Source organism: Stegodyphus dumicola, chromosome 6, assembly GCF_044657685.1.
Source record: "Stegodyphus dumicola isolate Sdum_Otavi_A_Nest chromosome 6, ASM4465768v1".
NCBI classification, from domain to species: Eukaryota; Metazoa; Arthropoda; class Arachnida; order Araneae; family Eresidae; genus Stegodyphus; species Stegodyphus dumicola.
This window is the reverse complement of record NC_140773.1, coordinates 66,010,056-66,025,556: the sequence shown is the minus strand read 5'-3', so window position 1 is coordinate 66,025,556 and position 15,501 is coordinate 66,010,056. Positions and strand designations below refer to the sequence as shown.

General features: G+C 30.8%; 1 protein-coding gene across 3 annotated transcripts in view; it reads left to right on the top strand.

Moving 5' to 3' along the window:
* Window positions 1-209: 209 nt before the first annotated feature.
* LOC118204480 (uncharacterized) overlaps window positions 210-15,501 on the top strand; it is a 60,707-nt gene continuing 45,415 nt past the window's right edge. For 2 of the 3 annotated variants that reach the window (XM_085818450.1, XM_085818448.1), the window contains exons 1-4: window positions 244-415; window positions 5,358-5,445; window positions 10,263-10,316; window positions 14,975-15,049. In XM_085818450.1, coding sequence (XP_085674576.1) covers window positions 5,372-5,445; window positions 10,263-10,316; window positions 14,975-15,049 — 203 coding nt within the window. In that variant the 5' untranslated portion in view covers window positions 244-415; window positions 5,358-5,371. Of the gene's footprint in view, window positions 416-5,357; window positions 5,446-10,262; window positions 10,317-14,974; window positions 15,050-15,501 lie in introns of all 3 variants that reach the window. The other variant, XM_085818449.1, reaches the window with a different exon arrangement.

Sequence of the window (15,501 nt, the reverse complement as noted above, 5' to 3'; positions counted from 1 at the left end):
TTTTAACAGATTTGTCAAATTACATAGAAAAAGGAAATCCTAAAATCTATTTAAGCATTCATATGCAACAGAAGCTGACATGCTTCAAAAAGAAAAGAAGAAAAAAATAATATTGCAATTACAGACTTCCTTATATAAGTCACAGCGATAACAGAAACATGGCCGCCAACCTTCACCGTTTGAGTTGAATCTTCCCTCCTTCTTGGTTTCATCGCAACTTTAACGGTAGAATTGATATCCAAAGAAACGCGGGAAATGTGCAAACTTGTACGGTAAGGTAATTTCGTCGTATATGTTATGTGTGTTTATATGAAATTTTTATCATATATATGAATTATTCATTGTTTTCAAGTAATTACGTAGCAGAACGCTGTCGTCTCATCATATCATTGTTGAATATTTGTAATATATTCAAGTAAGTTTTGTATTTCAAGTAAGTAAGTAAATTTATATTGTTTACAAATATGAAACATAAATGTTTTGGCTATTTCGAAGGTTACAACTTAACATTTTATTTGTTTTATTTTTGTTCTTTTGTGGTAATTTTTTTTTAACCTTGTAAAAAAATTCTTCGCGGAGAAATACTATTTACAGAGAATATTGTAATAGTTTATTCCTTTTTATTTTTCGGCAACCAACTTTATAAGCGATTGAAAATTTATATCTTTGTTTTGATTCGAGTTTTAAAATATTGGACTCCACAGTTTCTTTCTGATTAGTTAACAGAAAAGGGATAAGTATGTGGAATGATAAGCTTCTCAAATTGTTATTATTATGTTAATTTTTTATTTAGACTAGACATGGAAATTCAAGAGTATGTTGAACACAGGTAAGGGGGACTGTTGTTACCTAACTGCTTATTTTGAATGCGGCTAGGTGAAAAAGTGTGGTTGATCTTTAGATTATGGTAACATGGCGATTTTTTGGCGAAAATTTGGCGACCAACTCTCCTACAGCAACCCTCTATTTCCCCCCCCCCGCCGCCATTTTGTTTTCACGAAGTAAAGACATGTTTCTTTTCTTTTTATCTACTGAACACTTCTTTCAAGAATCTACTAGCCGAATTACACTTATGCTAGAAATTTTATCTAACAAAACTGCTTAATTATGACAAATATTCACTGCAAAATTGGGAAAAAGTGCTCAATACCATACTCCTTACGCGTTTTTCAAAATAACACATACACATAAACCATGTACACGTCGACTTATTTTTACTTAAAAAAACATCCCAGAATTACACAAAAATGGCATTGCGCACACTCTTCACTATATCCATGTACACTGCTTTTTTCTCGTAAATTAGAAAAATTTCACGAAAATACATGACAATTTTCTGAATCTTTAAACCCAGTAAAAAGAACATATATGAAATTCCCTGATCGTGAAAAAGTATATACCCTTTCCAAATATGAACATTTCCACATATAAAATAAATAAAATATCCAAAAACTTTTACCTCTAAATCTATTATATTATAAACGTCACCAACGAATTCATACCGCAAGCATTACAAATACTTAGTATCAAATATTTAAATTATTTCCATGCACGTTTACTTCAACTAAAACGTATACCAAATTCCTACAAACATAAAATTCACAAAATAACTATCATTTAGTTAAAATATCACTAAACCATGTACACGTCGACTTATTTTTACTTAAAGAAATAATCCCAGAATTGCACAAAAATGGCATTGCGCACACTCTTTACCATATCCATGTACACTGCTTTTTTCTCATAAATTAGAAAAATTTCACGAAAATGCATGACAATTTTCTGAATCTTTAAACCCGTTAAAAAGAACATATATGAAATTACCTAATAACGAAAAAGTATATACCCTTTCCAAATATGAACATTTCCACGTATAAAATAAATAAAATATCCAAAAACTTTTACCTTTAAATTATCTATTATATTATAAACGTCACCAATGAATTCACACCGCAAACATTACAAATACTTAGTGTCAAATATTTAAATTATTTCCATGCACGTTTACTTCAACTAAAACGTATACCAAATTCCTACAAACATAAAATTCACAAAATAACTATCATTTAATTAAAATATAATTAAATTCAAAAACACTACTTAAAATATAAATAAGCACATACATTAAATTAATAAAAATTAGCTTACAATCCTAATTACTTTAAACTAAATCATTGCTAATAACAATTTTCCCAATAATACCAAATTACTTTACTTCCACCTTACATTTAGAACAATGCATAAAAATAATGTCCTCAAATAATTAAAAATACTAACTTACCTAATCTTCTTCAGAATCTCGCTTACATGGTGGATACACTTTTATTATGGATTCAATAAGATTATTGAACGATTTTTTCTGCGAATTTTTCCTCCACACTTCCTCCGCTAAGTAAAAAGCAAAATTCTCTTTATCACATCTAGAATTCACTTTAGACAGCGCTATACAATCCCAAAATTATTCAACCCTACTTCACACAACACACAATGAAGCTTAATACAAAATAATATACAGCCACAGATATTTTACCACATTCCCCCCTTTTCCGATTAAAGAACCGTAATTCGTCCATTAATATCACATGATCCATTAATATCACATCTCTCGTTTCCCTCGTACAAAATAATGCGTAATCGGAACTGAGTACTGCTCACATTATTACCGAAGTCCCAGGTAGTAACCTTTATCTCCTCCAAAATGTCGCCAAACTACCTGTTACTATATTCTAAAGATCAGCCAAAAGAGTCATTGTGTGAGGACTTTCTAAGAAAAATTGCCTATTCAACTTTCAGGAGAAATTTTAAAAATTCCGATGTAACTAATCCATTAGCAGAGATCTGAACCAGGGTCTAACTACCATTATTTAAATAATTTGAACTTCTTGTTTACTTGTGGCTGTTGTCTTTTTATTTAATGATTTGAATATGAATTTACAACCACAATATTGAGTTTTGATGAATTTGAAAAACCATATTTTGTTTTAATCATTGATGCAGATAGATCTTAAATGCAGTCGAATACCAGAAGAACATACAACTAAATTATAGAGTGCTAAAACATAATAAATCCTCATAGGTTCATGAATTATCAGACTTTAAGTAGTTTTAGCTTGTAACATTTTAAATAGTCTTTTTATCTGTATGATGTATCTTTTTATCTGTATGTTTGCTACTTCTGATTTTAGATTCACTTTGTAAGTGATAAATAAAAATTATTTTCCACTTTTCTCTCCTTCATAGACCTATGTGATTTGACCTGCAAAATTATATGAAAATTATTTTGATTTAAATATATTGTTAGATATGCTTTTCTCTTGTTCATTTACTGGTAAAGCAATTGGTTTGAGATTATTAATCATTTCATATGTTCATGCATTGCCAATTAAAAGTTTTCCTAATTTGCTTATGTTTTTCATTGAGCTCATTAAGATATTTCTGTATTTAATGACTTGAAACCAATTTTTCTGCATGCCTGTGCTGTATGACCTTTCTAAATTGTGATAGATCTGCTTTACACAGAAAACTGCTCAACTATAACTATTAAAATTCAATTGTTCTTTTTCTTTAGAATTAAAGAACTCATGTCTGTGTGGGTAAAAGTTGCTTATCTGGTTTAAACTGTTGATTTTGGTGACCTTTCTTAAAAAGGTTACCAAATTACTGTTATTAGTCAAACATAAAAAAAGCACATTTGAGCAATTTAAAATATGCATTTAAATTATTAAGTAAGGATTATATGATACATTAAAAATTGAAGCACTCTTTTTTTCTGAAATCCATCTAATTTTTTTGCGCTGTTTCTTCTCTGTGTATATAACAATCTACATCTGAGAACTGTATGACCGTCGTATTACATACCGGCTACCAAGCAAATCTGTCTCCTCATTGCACCTAGAACATTGTTTGCTGAACAGTGTTATTTGCAACTGTTATTGTCATACACCATTATAGCACAGATATTTCCTGAATATATTCCAAATATACAGCTTTACAAAAAATAACAAAGTGTGTTCAAAATCTGATCACGCGTGACCATGAAATAAGCATACCACAATCTCACTTATTCTTGTGAGAAAAATAATCTTACCAGAACAAAATCATTACCTAACAATGAAGAAAGCCAAGTTACCACATTAAAATCATTATTTAACAACGAAGAAAATTTGGCATGTTCTGAATATTTTCTCTATATGAATTCAAGCCATTTTCTCTTACAAAATCCTTTTACAAAGGTATAGATAACCTTAGTGTCTACCTTTATCATGTTCAAATTTTCCAAATGAAGTAGGAATTTATATATATATATCTAATTTTTACAGAAATTATTAATTTTTTTTTTATATTTCTATACAAAATTTTGAGGTAGTCAATGAATCAATTCAAGGTAGTCTGGTTTTAAAAAGATTTTTTGAACATTTTGCTTTATATTCATCTGTTTGAAATTTTCATTTTGTTAAGATCAAAGATTAACAGTTATTTGATGACATATGCTATTAGAGGATTCTACTTTAAAATTACATGAATTCATCTTTATTTAATTTCAGCTTAATTTTGTAAGAATGCAAATTAGATTAACAAAGTTAAAATTTATTCAATGAGCATAAAGTATATATATAATAGTTTTGATTGTGAAAAATAGGAATGTGTAATAAAAATGGATACTTATGTATTATCCTGTCAACCATGAAAGTTGGTGTAGACACCATTAAAGCTGTGGCAATCATTCCTGCAGAATTCTGCAGAAACTGACTTCTTTTTAATGAATGAACAATCAGCATTCAACCTGGTTTGTTTTTGCACTTCATGGCTTTCATCAATTTCTACGATTTTGTTAGGCCTCCAGTATTACCAGTAGCTCTGTTTGGAAGATATGAATCTCCTGTAAGCAATTGTTCCAATTTATTACTGTTTTGTTGACCATTTCCAGCTGTTCTTTTCTTTATTTTTTAATTATTTTCTTCTAAATGTAAATAAAAAATATACTAGTAATAGTTAAATTATAGCCTTGTTCACAAAAACAAAAGATAGCTTATCTAGAATCAATCAGTTTTACATTAAACAAAAGCACAAATGTTATAAGTATGTTATTACGTCATGCTTATCCATAATAGGTGCTGAATTGCTCTGCTCAGCTATAGTTTCACATTTCTTGAGGTAACATGTAATTACCTAAAAATGCGCCCTTTATTCTGAACATTCATATTGTGAACTTTCCGTGGGTGTCCAGTGATGTGTTTATTTCACTAACAAAGTCTTGTAATTTTTAGTTTTCTATTAGAAATTTTAATGATATGTATAAACTTTTTTTTTATATATTCAAAAATAACTTTCATTGTATACTTCTTGTTTTATTTAAGGCATTTTTAGAATAATGGCTATCCTTAAGTCTGAAGAAATCATCAACACAGTAAGAACCATTCTGAAATCACTGGAATGTGCTATTTGGTAAGAAAATTATTCTTAAAGTTTTTTAATCCAGTTATTAAATATTATATTTGATTTTATATAAACTAATGTTATTGGATAATCTTTATACCTTTATTTACAATCTTTCTAAATCAAACGTAATGCACAAGTCAAGTTAATTAGATCTAAAACTGAGCTGGTGAAAGTTCATATAGTAGACAGTAGTGGGTAGGTACTGTGTCAAATCGAGCATCTGCATTAAAACATTCATACATTTATCAAGAATTTTCTAATTCTGGTCAGTGAAAACTTTTTCTTTTAGTACAATAAAAGCTCAACTAAAATTTTTCTCTCCATTTCCATTTATATGATTCCTTCATGCTGAAAGTAAAGTATGCTCTCTTCATTTGTTTAATGGACACTACCTTATGCACTACCACTTGCACTACAACTAAACTTCATGGTTGCAGTGCCATGCGCTACAATATAACAAGCGGTAAAGTGTCTCATTCACGCCGCTTCGCGTCTGCGAGTGCAATCCAGAGCTGTAACTCGAGAAATAAACAATCTCGTTAATAGGTGACGTGTTCACCACGTTATTTTCATTTTTGCGTGCGGTTTGAGACAAAAGCATCGACGTCTTTTTAGCGAAAGTGGTTAAAAAGACCTTCACACTTAGTAACCAAAACTTGCAAACTTAATTACCAAATTTTTAATGTGCAAATTTCAGATGTTACCAAATGCTTATATTCCATTTTAATATGTCAGCATATTCAGTTGTTTTTATTTTATTTATATTCCCAACATGCCAAAAAAATACACTTAAGAAAAAGGGGAGTAAATTTTAAGAATTTCCCATTACAGCTTTCATTTCCAATTAGATTATATATTTATGTATAATGATTAGATTATATATTTATGTACGTGTAAAAATAATGAATACAAATTATTGATGATATGCACTTATAATGTATTGATTAAATTTAAAGTAAACTTGCAATATGAATTTTTAAATTATTAGTTAATCTAAAGGTGATTTTTGACTTAGAATTAAATTCCCCTGGTACTTTTTGATTATCTGCACCTTCAGGAAAAGTCACCAGCACATTACCGACTTTGTGAATTAACAACAAATGGGTGACGTATAGTGTGTGGTCCACTTAATCTGCTTAATGTTTTAATACTTATCAATAGTTATTTTATCAACTTACCAATCTCTTCTGCATAAAACTCAGCCACTTGGGACTTAAACCAACATTTTACAGTGGTTTGAAGTTTCTCATTGTCAGCGAAGGGCTGTGCCCCAGGTTACTTTTTCAATGCAGGGAACAATTGGTAATGGAAGGAACAAAGTCTAGGCTGTAGGAGAAATTTTGAAGCACGTGCCATTTGAATTACCACAAAAGATCTTGTGTTCACTGAACACTGTATGGGCGAGTATTATTGTGAAAAAACAATCTCATGTGTTAGCAGCTGCAACATTTGTTCTCAAAGGCTCTTTTCAGTTTTCTCGATCTTGCAAACTGCACTTTTCTCACTGTAACTCTATATCTGCAAATGTATGCTGTCGAGAGTTTGTATTCCTACAAACTCGTTCTGTCATGTAGTATATTCTCACAGTAGCTTATCATAAAAACTCATGATTGCTTTACCTTGTACTGCTCTGTCTGCGGGGCGTCTTCTTGTCTGGCCTAATTCCTAGGCTTGCGGCATCTTGCTCGTCCCCCTTCTGCCTCACCTCATTCTCTTAACTCTTACCACGTCAGACTTCCTACCATCATGTGCCTACTGGCTCTCCTCATGAGCTGGAAACAGCGCGCTTCGCCATACTCCAGCCATACTTGTTCGGATCGGATCAATCAGTTTTCTCAAAGTGTTATAGTACACTTCAGAACTGCTTGTCATACCAAGTTCCATGAATTCGCCAAGCAAAATTCCATTAGCATCCCAAAACAGAGTGACCATAACCTTCCTCGCTGACTAAGTTCAACGGGTTTTCCTCAGCTGGGTTGGAGAATGAGTATGATTCTATGCTATTGATTGTTGTTTTGTCTCAGCATTCACATGTGCTATCAGTCTTGTCGCTAGTCACTATTCTGTTAAAAAAACTCTTCCCCTTCCATTATGGTACCAGAAAAGAAAGTATAAGGCAGTGCCCGTTTGATTGACTTTGTGGATCTCCATGAGAATTTTTGGTACCTATTCAAGCACAGGACTTCTTATAGCCTAATTTTCTGGTGACTACCTAGTACAAAACAATCTGAAGAATATTAGGAAATTGTTTGATATTTTGAACCGATGGATCTGGTGGATTTTGTCATCAATTTGTTTGACGAGATCATCACTCTACAGATGGCCTACCACTCCTTCATTCATCATGAATGCTTGTTCTGTGAAACGTCTCATCCACTGACCCCCTACTCCGACACTCATAATGTATGGCCATATACGACCACACAATTCACAATGAATGTCTACTGCTGACAGTTTTGTTGCCTAAAGAAATCTTGTTACTCCTCTTACCTCTTATTTAGTGGAATTTTCAATAGCAGCAATTGTTTTGTGATGTTATAACCAGTACGTGCATGGCAGTATGACACTTGCACTAGGATAGCAGGAAGCTTTCTCAATTGCAGATTGCTTGATGTAACAATGTGTTGTATTCTGCATTAGCGCATATGGCGTATTGAGTACATTTCCTCTATTTAGTACAGTTTTAATCAAAGAATCATAAGTCAAAATAACTACAAAATCTTTATTTAACAAGTATGAGAATTCTGCTTAATTTAAGTAGAACACCAATTAAAGTAACAATCTTCACAGACATTCAATTTGAGGTATTGAAAAGAATAACTTACATAGAATCTTTATCAGTCCTAAATATCACCAGGCTTACCTGTTTAGGCAGTAAAAAAAGAAACCGGAATATACTTTGACACAGTATCTGAAAGAGAAAGCACTAACTGAATTAGACCTTTGGCTCAGGTACAAGCAGCTGAGGTGAGAATCAAATGCCCCGACCTTCGCTTTGTCTCGCCAATATATGTCTTGGCGCACGTGTTTTTATGTTTTTGAGTTTCATTATGCAAAAATACCTAAATTTATGCTAACACAATAGTTGTGCTCCACCTACTACCACTGGAGCTACTCCACAGAAGAAGTTAGTTTCTGAATTTTCCCTATATTAGAAGAGTTTTACAAGGCAGTTAACCTTAAATGAAAAAACTATTATTGATTTACCTAAAGAACATGGTCTTTTAAAAGATTCTAGATGTGCAGAACCCTTTCATTGGTGTGATAGCAAAATGCAAAAGAAGTTTAGACAGGATAGAGGTGAAGACCACAGATAATCTGCTATTATCCCCAGAAAACCTGCCATGGCACACAATCCATTCGACAAATAAACATATTTTTCACTATGCAGATATAAATCAAAGGTTCAATTCTAATTTGATTCTGTGCAAAATCCTGAAGCTTGTGCTGTTTTTTGTTGAGGAAATCCCTATGGATACAGCTGTTTGACTTACAGGCAACTTGAAAAATATCATCACTGATTGATTTAATATGTGTTTGAAGTATGTGACAGGAAGACCTCAGATACAAGGCTGTGTTGAGAGTTCTCTGCAAATAGATGGAGCTGGATTTTGCAGGTCACGGAAAGTATAATTGAGGGCAAATGCTAAGGGTCCATGGACTTGCCAACATCTAAAGACAGTGATGTCAAAGTTCCAAATAACAGAAACCATGGCACGAATTGATGGCCTATGAGTATTTAATCTAAAGAAGGGTTTGAACAATCAATACTTTAATGTGCAGAGTGGAGATAGAGCCTCCTTAATACCAATCATACAGTATGAAGTTGACTGTGTCAATTATCCATTCTGATCAATGGCCAGCCTATGCAGATTTAACAGTATTAGATTACCGTCATCTAAGTGTTGATCATCAAGAAAATTATGTCGATCCACCAACAGAAGCACATACAATCGACTGAAAGATCTTCGCTTGATGCATAAGTGTTGATATTAAAGAAAATGAGAGGTATGCCCAACATGAACATTTTCAGTTTCACCTAAATGACTTCACCTAAGTGCCTCTAAGTTTCACCTAAGTGCTAAAACAATATGACTAATTATATCTCTTAAGAGACAGGAGTTTCACATAAAACCTAGGTTAGATACTTTTTTCTACCACTACTTCTCTAATTGTGTATTTTTTTAAATAAATGTACCTTTAGATGCTATGCATATTAAAGATATTAATGTAATAAAGTATGTAGACTGTATGATTTTTTAATAAATTTTCTAAAAAGAACTATATTTTTGTTTACTTTGTACCACTTTTTGCCAATGGACCGCATACTTTACTAAAAACAGACCACTGGACCATACCAGCACCAAAAAATGTTTGTTTGGTTATTTTTATGGTTCATAGGAATTGTTTTGTTCACAAATAATATTAAAAATAAGTATTTTGTAGACTCCACAGCTCGATTATAATTAATCTTGACCTAAAAATTGCTTTTGGGGGGCACTGATCAGTGAAATAGTGATTAGGTATAAAACTCATAAATGCATGCGTACTCAAATAGATGTGTGGTACATGCATGTGTAAGTTTGCTATTATGTTTATACTAAAAAATATGGCCAAAACATGATTTTACTGAGTGTTGAAACTAGGGTGGGAATGTTGCAGATAATCAGAAAGTACAACGCCCTATTTTTTTCGCATTTTTTATTGTTGTCAGGTGATGAAAGCTGTCTGTTTAGCAGTTATTTATTTTATATTGTTTAGAATACATTCATAATATATAAATTTAATTGCCTTATTTTTAATGTTACTAATTTATTTATTAGCTTGGAACCAATGCAGACACCTATGTCTACAGGATGTGGACATTTTTTCTGTCGGTAAGAGAAATTGAAAATGTTTGAACAATAAATTTTTTAAATGTGTTATCATTTAATTTTTTATACCTTAAAATAAACTTTTAATGGATTTTAAATATATTAAGAAATAGTCCAAGAACTTTCCTTGTAACAAAGGGATTCTAAACACAAACAATTTAATGTATCTTAATAAGGAGTAGCTCTATATATGAAATTCTGTATACTGATGTAATGCTCTTAATGTATTACCATTAAACAATAAAATGTAAGCTGTTCAGCTATGTTATCCATAGTAAAGTATTTATGTATCATTTTTTATATTGTAATAATTATATGGGAAGAATACAACAACATCATACTGTTTTAAATTTTGTAATGGTCTCCAATGACTTATTTTTAAAATTAAGATTGAGAAACTTGGGAATAAAATCAAATCTGTACAAGTATCCATTGATTAGTGTAATTAACTAATTCAGTGCCATTGTATATATCAGAATTGCATTTATATAATTCTAATCAGTTATAAAAATTACAATCTATCCATGATTGATTACAACATTAATACTCTGTTTTGTATGCTTCTTTTGGTACTTTGGTATTATCGCAAGCACCTTGATGCAATTTAGCAATTTTTAAGAAGAAAAAGAATAATAACTTCAAATTGGAGAATGCTGTTTATTTTGTATCGTACATGTTAACATATATTAATTTTAGTTCAATATTTCTCTTTTAAAACAATTTATGAAACTACTTACGTTGGGATCTCCCGCATGTAATTGTTCCTCTCTACCACAATCTTACTGGTAATTCCTAACCTTTTCAAGCAAAATTTAACACTCATTAATTCTTTACTCTAGCAGTATATAAATCTGACAGCTGTAGTAAATGGCAGACAACTATTCTTGAATTACCACTTTGAATGCTGACATATTCATTACATTTTTTTCATGTTACATTTACGAAAAGGTTGTTTTACTAAAATACATCATCAAATGAGAATCTGAACATTTCTGCGTTTGAGGCAAAATATTATATTCCTGCGAAAATTTCACAGAACTTTCTTCGTTTGCAGGCAAATCTTACAAACACATATTTCAAAATTCAGCTGAAGATGAAAAATATTGCAGTTTGCATTTGGCTTTTAATACAACCAAAACAACATGTACAAAAATGACAACGTTGCTTATTCAAATTTGCAGTTATCAATATTGTTACTTGAAGAACTGTCAAGTGCATAGTTGCCACAGTTGGAGACTTCTACCGAGGTACTTGCGACAATATGAAAGTGATCTTCTTTTCCAGGAGAGATTTAAACTAAATACAAAGTATATGTTTAATAAATATTTAAAAATTAATAAGCTGCTAGGTAAAAAGTTATTAAGAGTGATTTGAATAGTTGTAAGGTACTTTGCTTATGGAGTGCCACTTAGTGTCAAACATAAATATTGGTATAAAATCTAATTAAATAGCAGGAATCATAGTAATATGTAAGCTTCATGAAAAAAAATATCTTGTTATAACAATAATGTATCATATAAAATATTGTTTCATGTGAATTTGGGAATTCTGGGATGTTGTTTTTTGTAATCAAACACATCAGACAATTGCACAAACTCGGCATCATGCATATTAAACGTTATACATTTATTCATGATGGCAATATAAACAGGCTACCACATTTGGTGACTGCCTTCCCATTAATAGAAATGTACCATTTATTTATTTTTTCAGTATTTATGTATTTTCTTATCAGCCATAAACGCAAGCAATAACATGTATCAAACGGTGTGATTTAGCACCAATAACAGGTAAGTGTGATATTACAATGCACTCATAAGATCTTTGCTTTAGTTCTATGTAATATACATTAATTACCCATACGTTGGTGGGGACTTAGTCGACCCGACTGTTTTTTGATCTGGATGATCTTTTTTCAGATTCTTACAAGGACTATGAAACTATTATGAGTTGCTAATCCTAACTAATGAATTATGAACTCCAGAATTTGAATATTTTGAAGTTAACTGCCCATATAATTTTATAGTGTTCCTACTCAAAACATTGAAAGACTGAGATTTGGCAAAAAAGTGCAATAAAAATGCTACAGCATTATGAAACAATACTTAGATTTTTATTTTAGTTTATGTGACTCTGAATTCATTGAGATGACTATTTTATTATTATTTTAACTTAGGGATTTTTGGCCTCTAGAATGAGTGGCACAAATTTTACTAAATGATATTGTCAAATAGAGTTCACATTTATTAACTTTTCTTTGTTCACTGAATCTATAATTTTTAACTGCTGATTATGGTACTCTATAAAGAGTGATCAGTAATTAAATAAATAGCCATCTGTTCCTTCAAAATTCTGCTACAACAATAGGCACTAGTTGGCAAGATTTTCAGCAACTTTTATGATTGGCAAAAGCCATTTTTCATGGTTAGTGATAAAATATGAAATTACTGTTTTTCTTAACAAAAACAATTACAGTGTTTAATGTTTTTCGAATTTGTATTAATTCTAGAATAGCAAATAAAACACATCTTAGTTCTGTATAAAGAAGCATGCTGGATCCATTATTTCTCTACAGGCAATTCCAAACTCAGAATATTCTATCCAATTCTTTTATGAATTATTTTTTTAAAAAAATCTCATCTTTGTTTTGTTTGTTCTCTACCTTCATTTCAACATTTTTCAAATTTTAGAAGATCATTATCACAAAAATACTCTGAATTTAAGTCCAGTAATTCATAAACATGTTGTGTCAGCACCATTAAAACCAAATTCTCCATCAATTGCTCTAGTTTCTGCAATCATGTATTTCACAAGATTTTGAAAATCAGCTAAGCTCTGCTGAAAATCTTTTCAAGCAGCTCTTGTGTAATTAGAAGACCTTTATTTTTAACACTGCTGATTGTAAATATTCTAAAAAGCCATATATGTGGTATAATCTTTATCTATTTTTTTATTTATTAATTTCAGAATTGAAATTTAACTGTCAGTTTTATCATGGAACCACATCTCAGATGCAAAATCAGCTATCTACATGAATGTTTTTGTATTCTTTCATGCATACAATAGATATGAGACAATTTTCCTGAGTATATTTATTATGACATCACCTCTTTGGCTGATAGGTATTGTTTCATCATAAAACTAAGTATCATATCATCCATGTACATAGACCTTATAGAAAAGTGAATTCAGTGAAAGGATAAAAAGAAAGGGAAAACTTTCAAAGTTTAAATATGGAAATACATTTACATTAAACCGTGTGTATAAAATAATGCAATAAATGTGTGCTTTCTTTTTGTTTAACAGTATAGTGTTCTTTCTTTCATAAAGCTTAATAAACTGAAAGTTGTTTAGAAGCTGAAATGCTTATATTCTTTTTAGAAGTATATTTTTTCACCTACTCATGAGGAACTTTATTGGCATTTATTATGTAGATTTGCATAATTATATATTGTACTCTTTTTTATTGCAGTCACCTGTTTACTACGATAATGTCTAAATGAGAAAAAAATATGAACAAGCTCTTTTAAATAATAAATGGTACTTTCTGATTATCCACTCAAAACTGAAAAGAATTCATCAGGCAATGCACTATGTTGCCAACGTAAACCCAAAAAATTATTTATTTGACAACCCAGGGATTCGTGCACACAGTACACGAGTGCGGATTTCAGCTTTTCAAATTCAACAGTCATTTTTCTGATTAATCTTTGTTATGATTAGTATTTGTGCATTTTTTTCTCGTTAAAAAATCATAATGGGACTATGCAGTTTGTCAGCTGATGAAAAAGAAAGCCTTGCATTTCCTCAGCAATATGGTGTTTTGCTTAATAGTACAAAATGCAAAATTCACATTGCATGAAGTTGTACTTTGCAAATGATGGAATTTGTACACTGATGCCGCAATTTATAGAATTCTTTAGTGCTTCCTTTAAACAAAAACATATTGCTGTATACATGAGGAAACAACAGCATATGCATTGCCAGATTTATGCAATTCTCTGATGTATTTTTAAGCAATAATAGATTGCTGTACATATGAGGAAACGACAGTATGTATGGAGCAAAGTTTCTACATTTCTTTGTTTTTTGAAGCTAAAACAGATTGCTGTGTATCTAGATCAAAGAGCAGGTGAAAAGTGATTTATAGTGGATGTTGCTTGCATTTTTAATTTTGATAATTAGTTGCTGTTTTATGTAATTCTTAAAGCCACCCCCATTTTGAAAAATAGCTGTTATCTTTTGAATCTAAAGGTTGGTGGAAAACTTGTTGCCAACTATTGGGAACTGTTTGGGAGAGTTGAGTGGCTAATCAGAAAATAACCCAATAAGTTAATATGTACACAACAAATTTCATAGCTGGACAGATGTGGTCCAACCATTTTAGAGATTTAATAGAAGGCAAAAGTAACATTCTTTCATAGGACTTGGAAATGGGTAATTGGGGGGGGGATATATTTAGATAAAGTGCATAAGCCCTACAATTCATTTGTAACAAGAATTTTGTGAATGTGCTTTTTTTTTTTTTTTTTTTTTTTAACATTTCATTTTCTTGCTGTGCATTTTTTGAATTTATGTAATGTACATTTAACCTAAATGGAATGTCCGCAAAAGTAACGTTTTGCAGTTCAATTTACTTTTATGAATTTTTTTCTTTGAAGATTCTGCATTACAGAATTGCTGAATTCAAAATACCGTGCTCCATGCCCATTGTGTAAAAAATCTTTCACTCGAAGGTAAAACTCATAGCATTTTTATCTAAGCATATATATATATTGTTATATTTATTTCTCTTAAAACTCATTTTGAAATAATGTTATATATATAAATCACTTTTAAAAATCTCTTCTTCTAGTCCTTCCCCCCAAAAAAATTATATAAATATATATATTTAATTAACAATCTCTAAAATCTGTGCTTGTAGACTTCTCATGTTACATGCAATGTAAACTGTGTAGCTTATAATTTAGTCACAAAATGATTATTGCAAAAACGTACATCTCAGAAAGCCACTATATGTACTTTTATAGAGGATTTTCTTGTCTTTGTATTTACTTAGCAGAGTGAAAACATCTACTTAAAAAATACATCTGACATGGATGTTAAATACCTGTGGCATAAATATTTTAGGATTTGAACTAAAATTATGCAAAAGTTTTTAATTTAGTTAAAATTTAGGCTGAGAGAT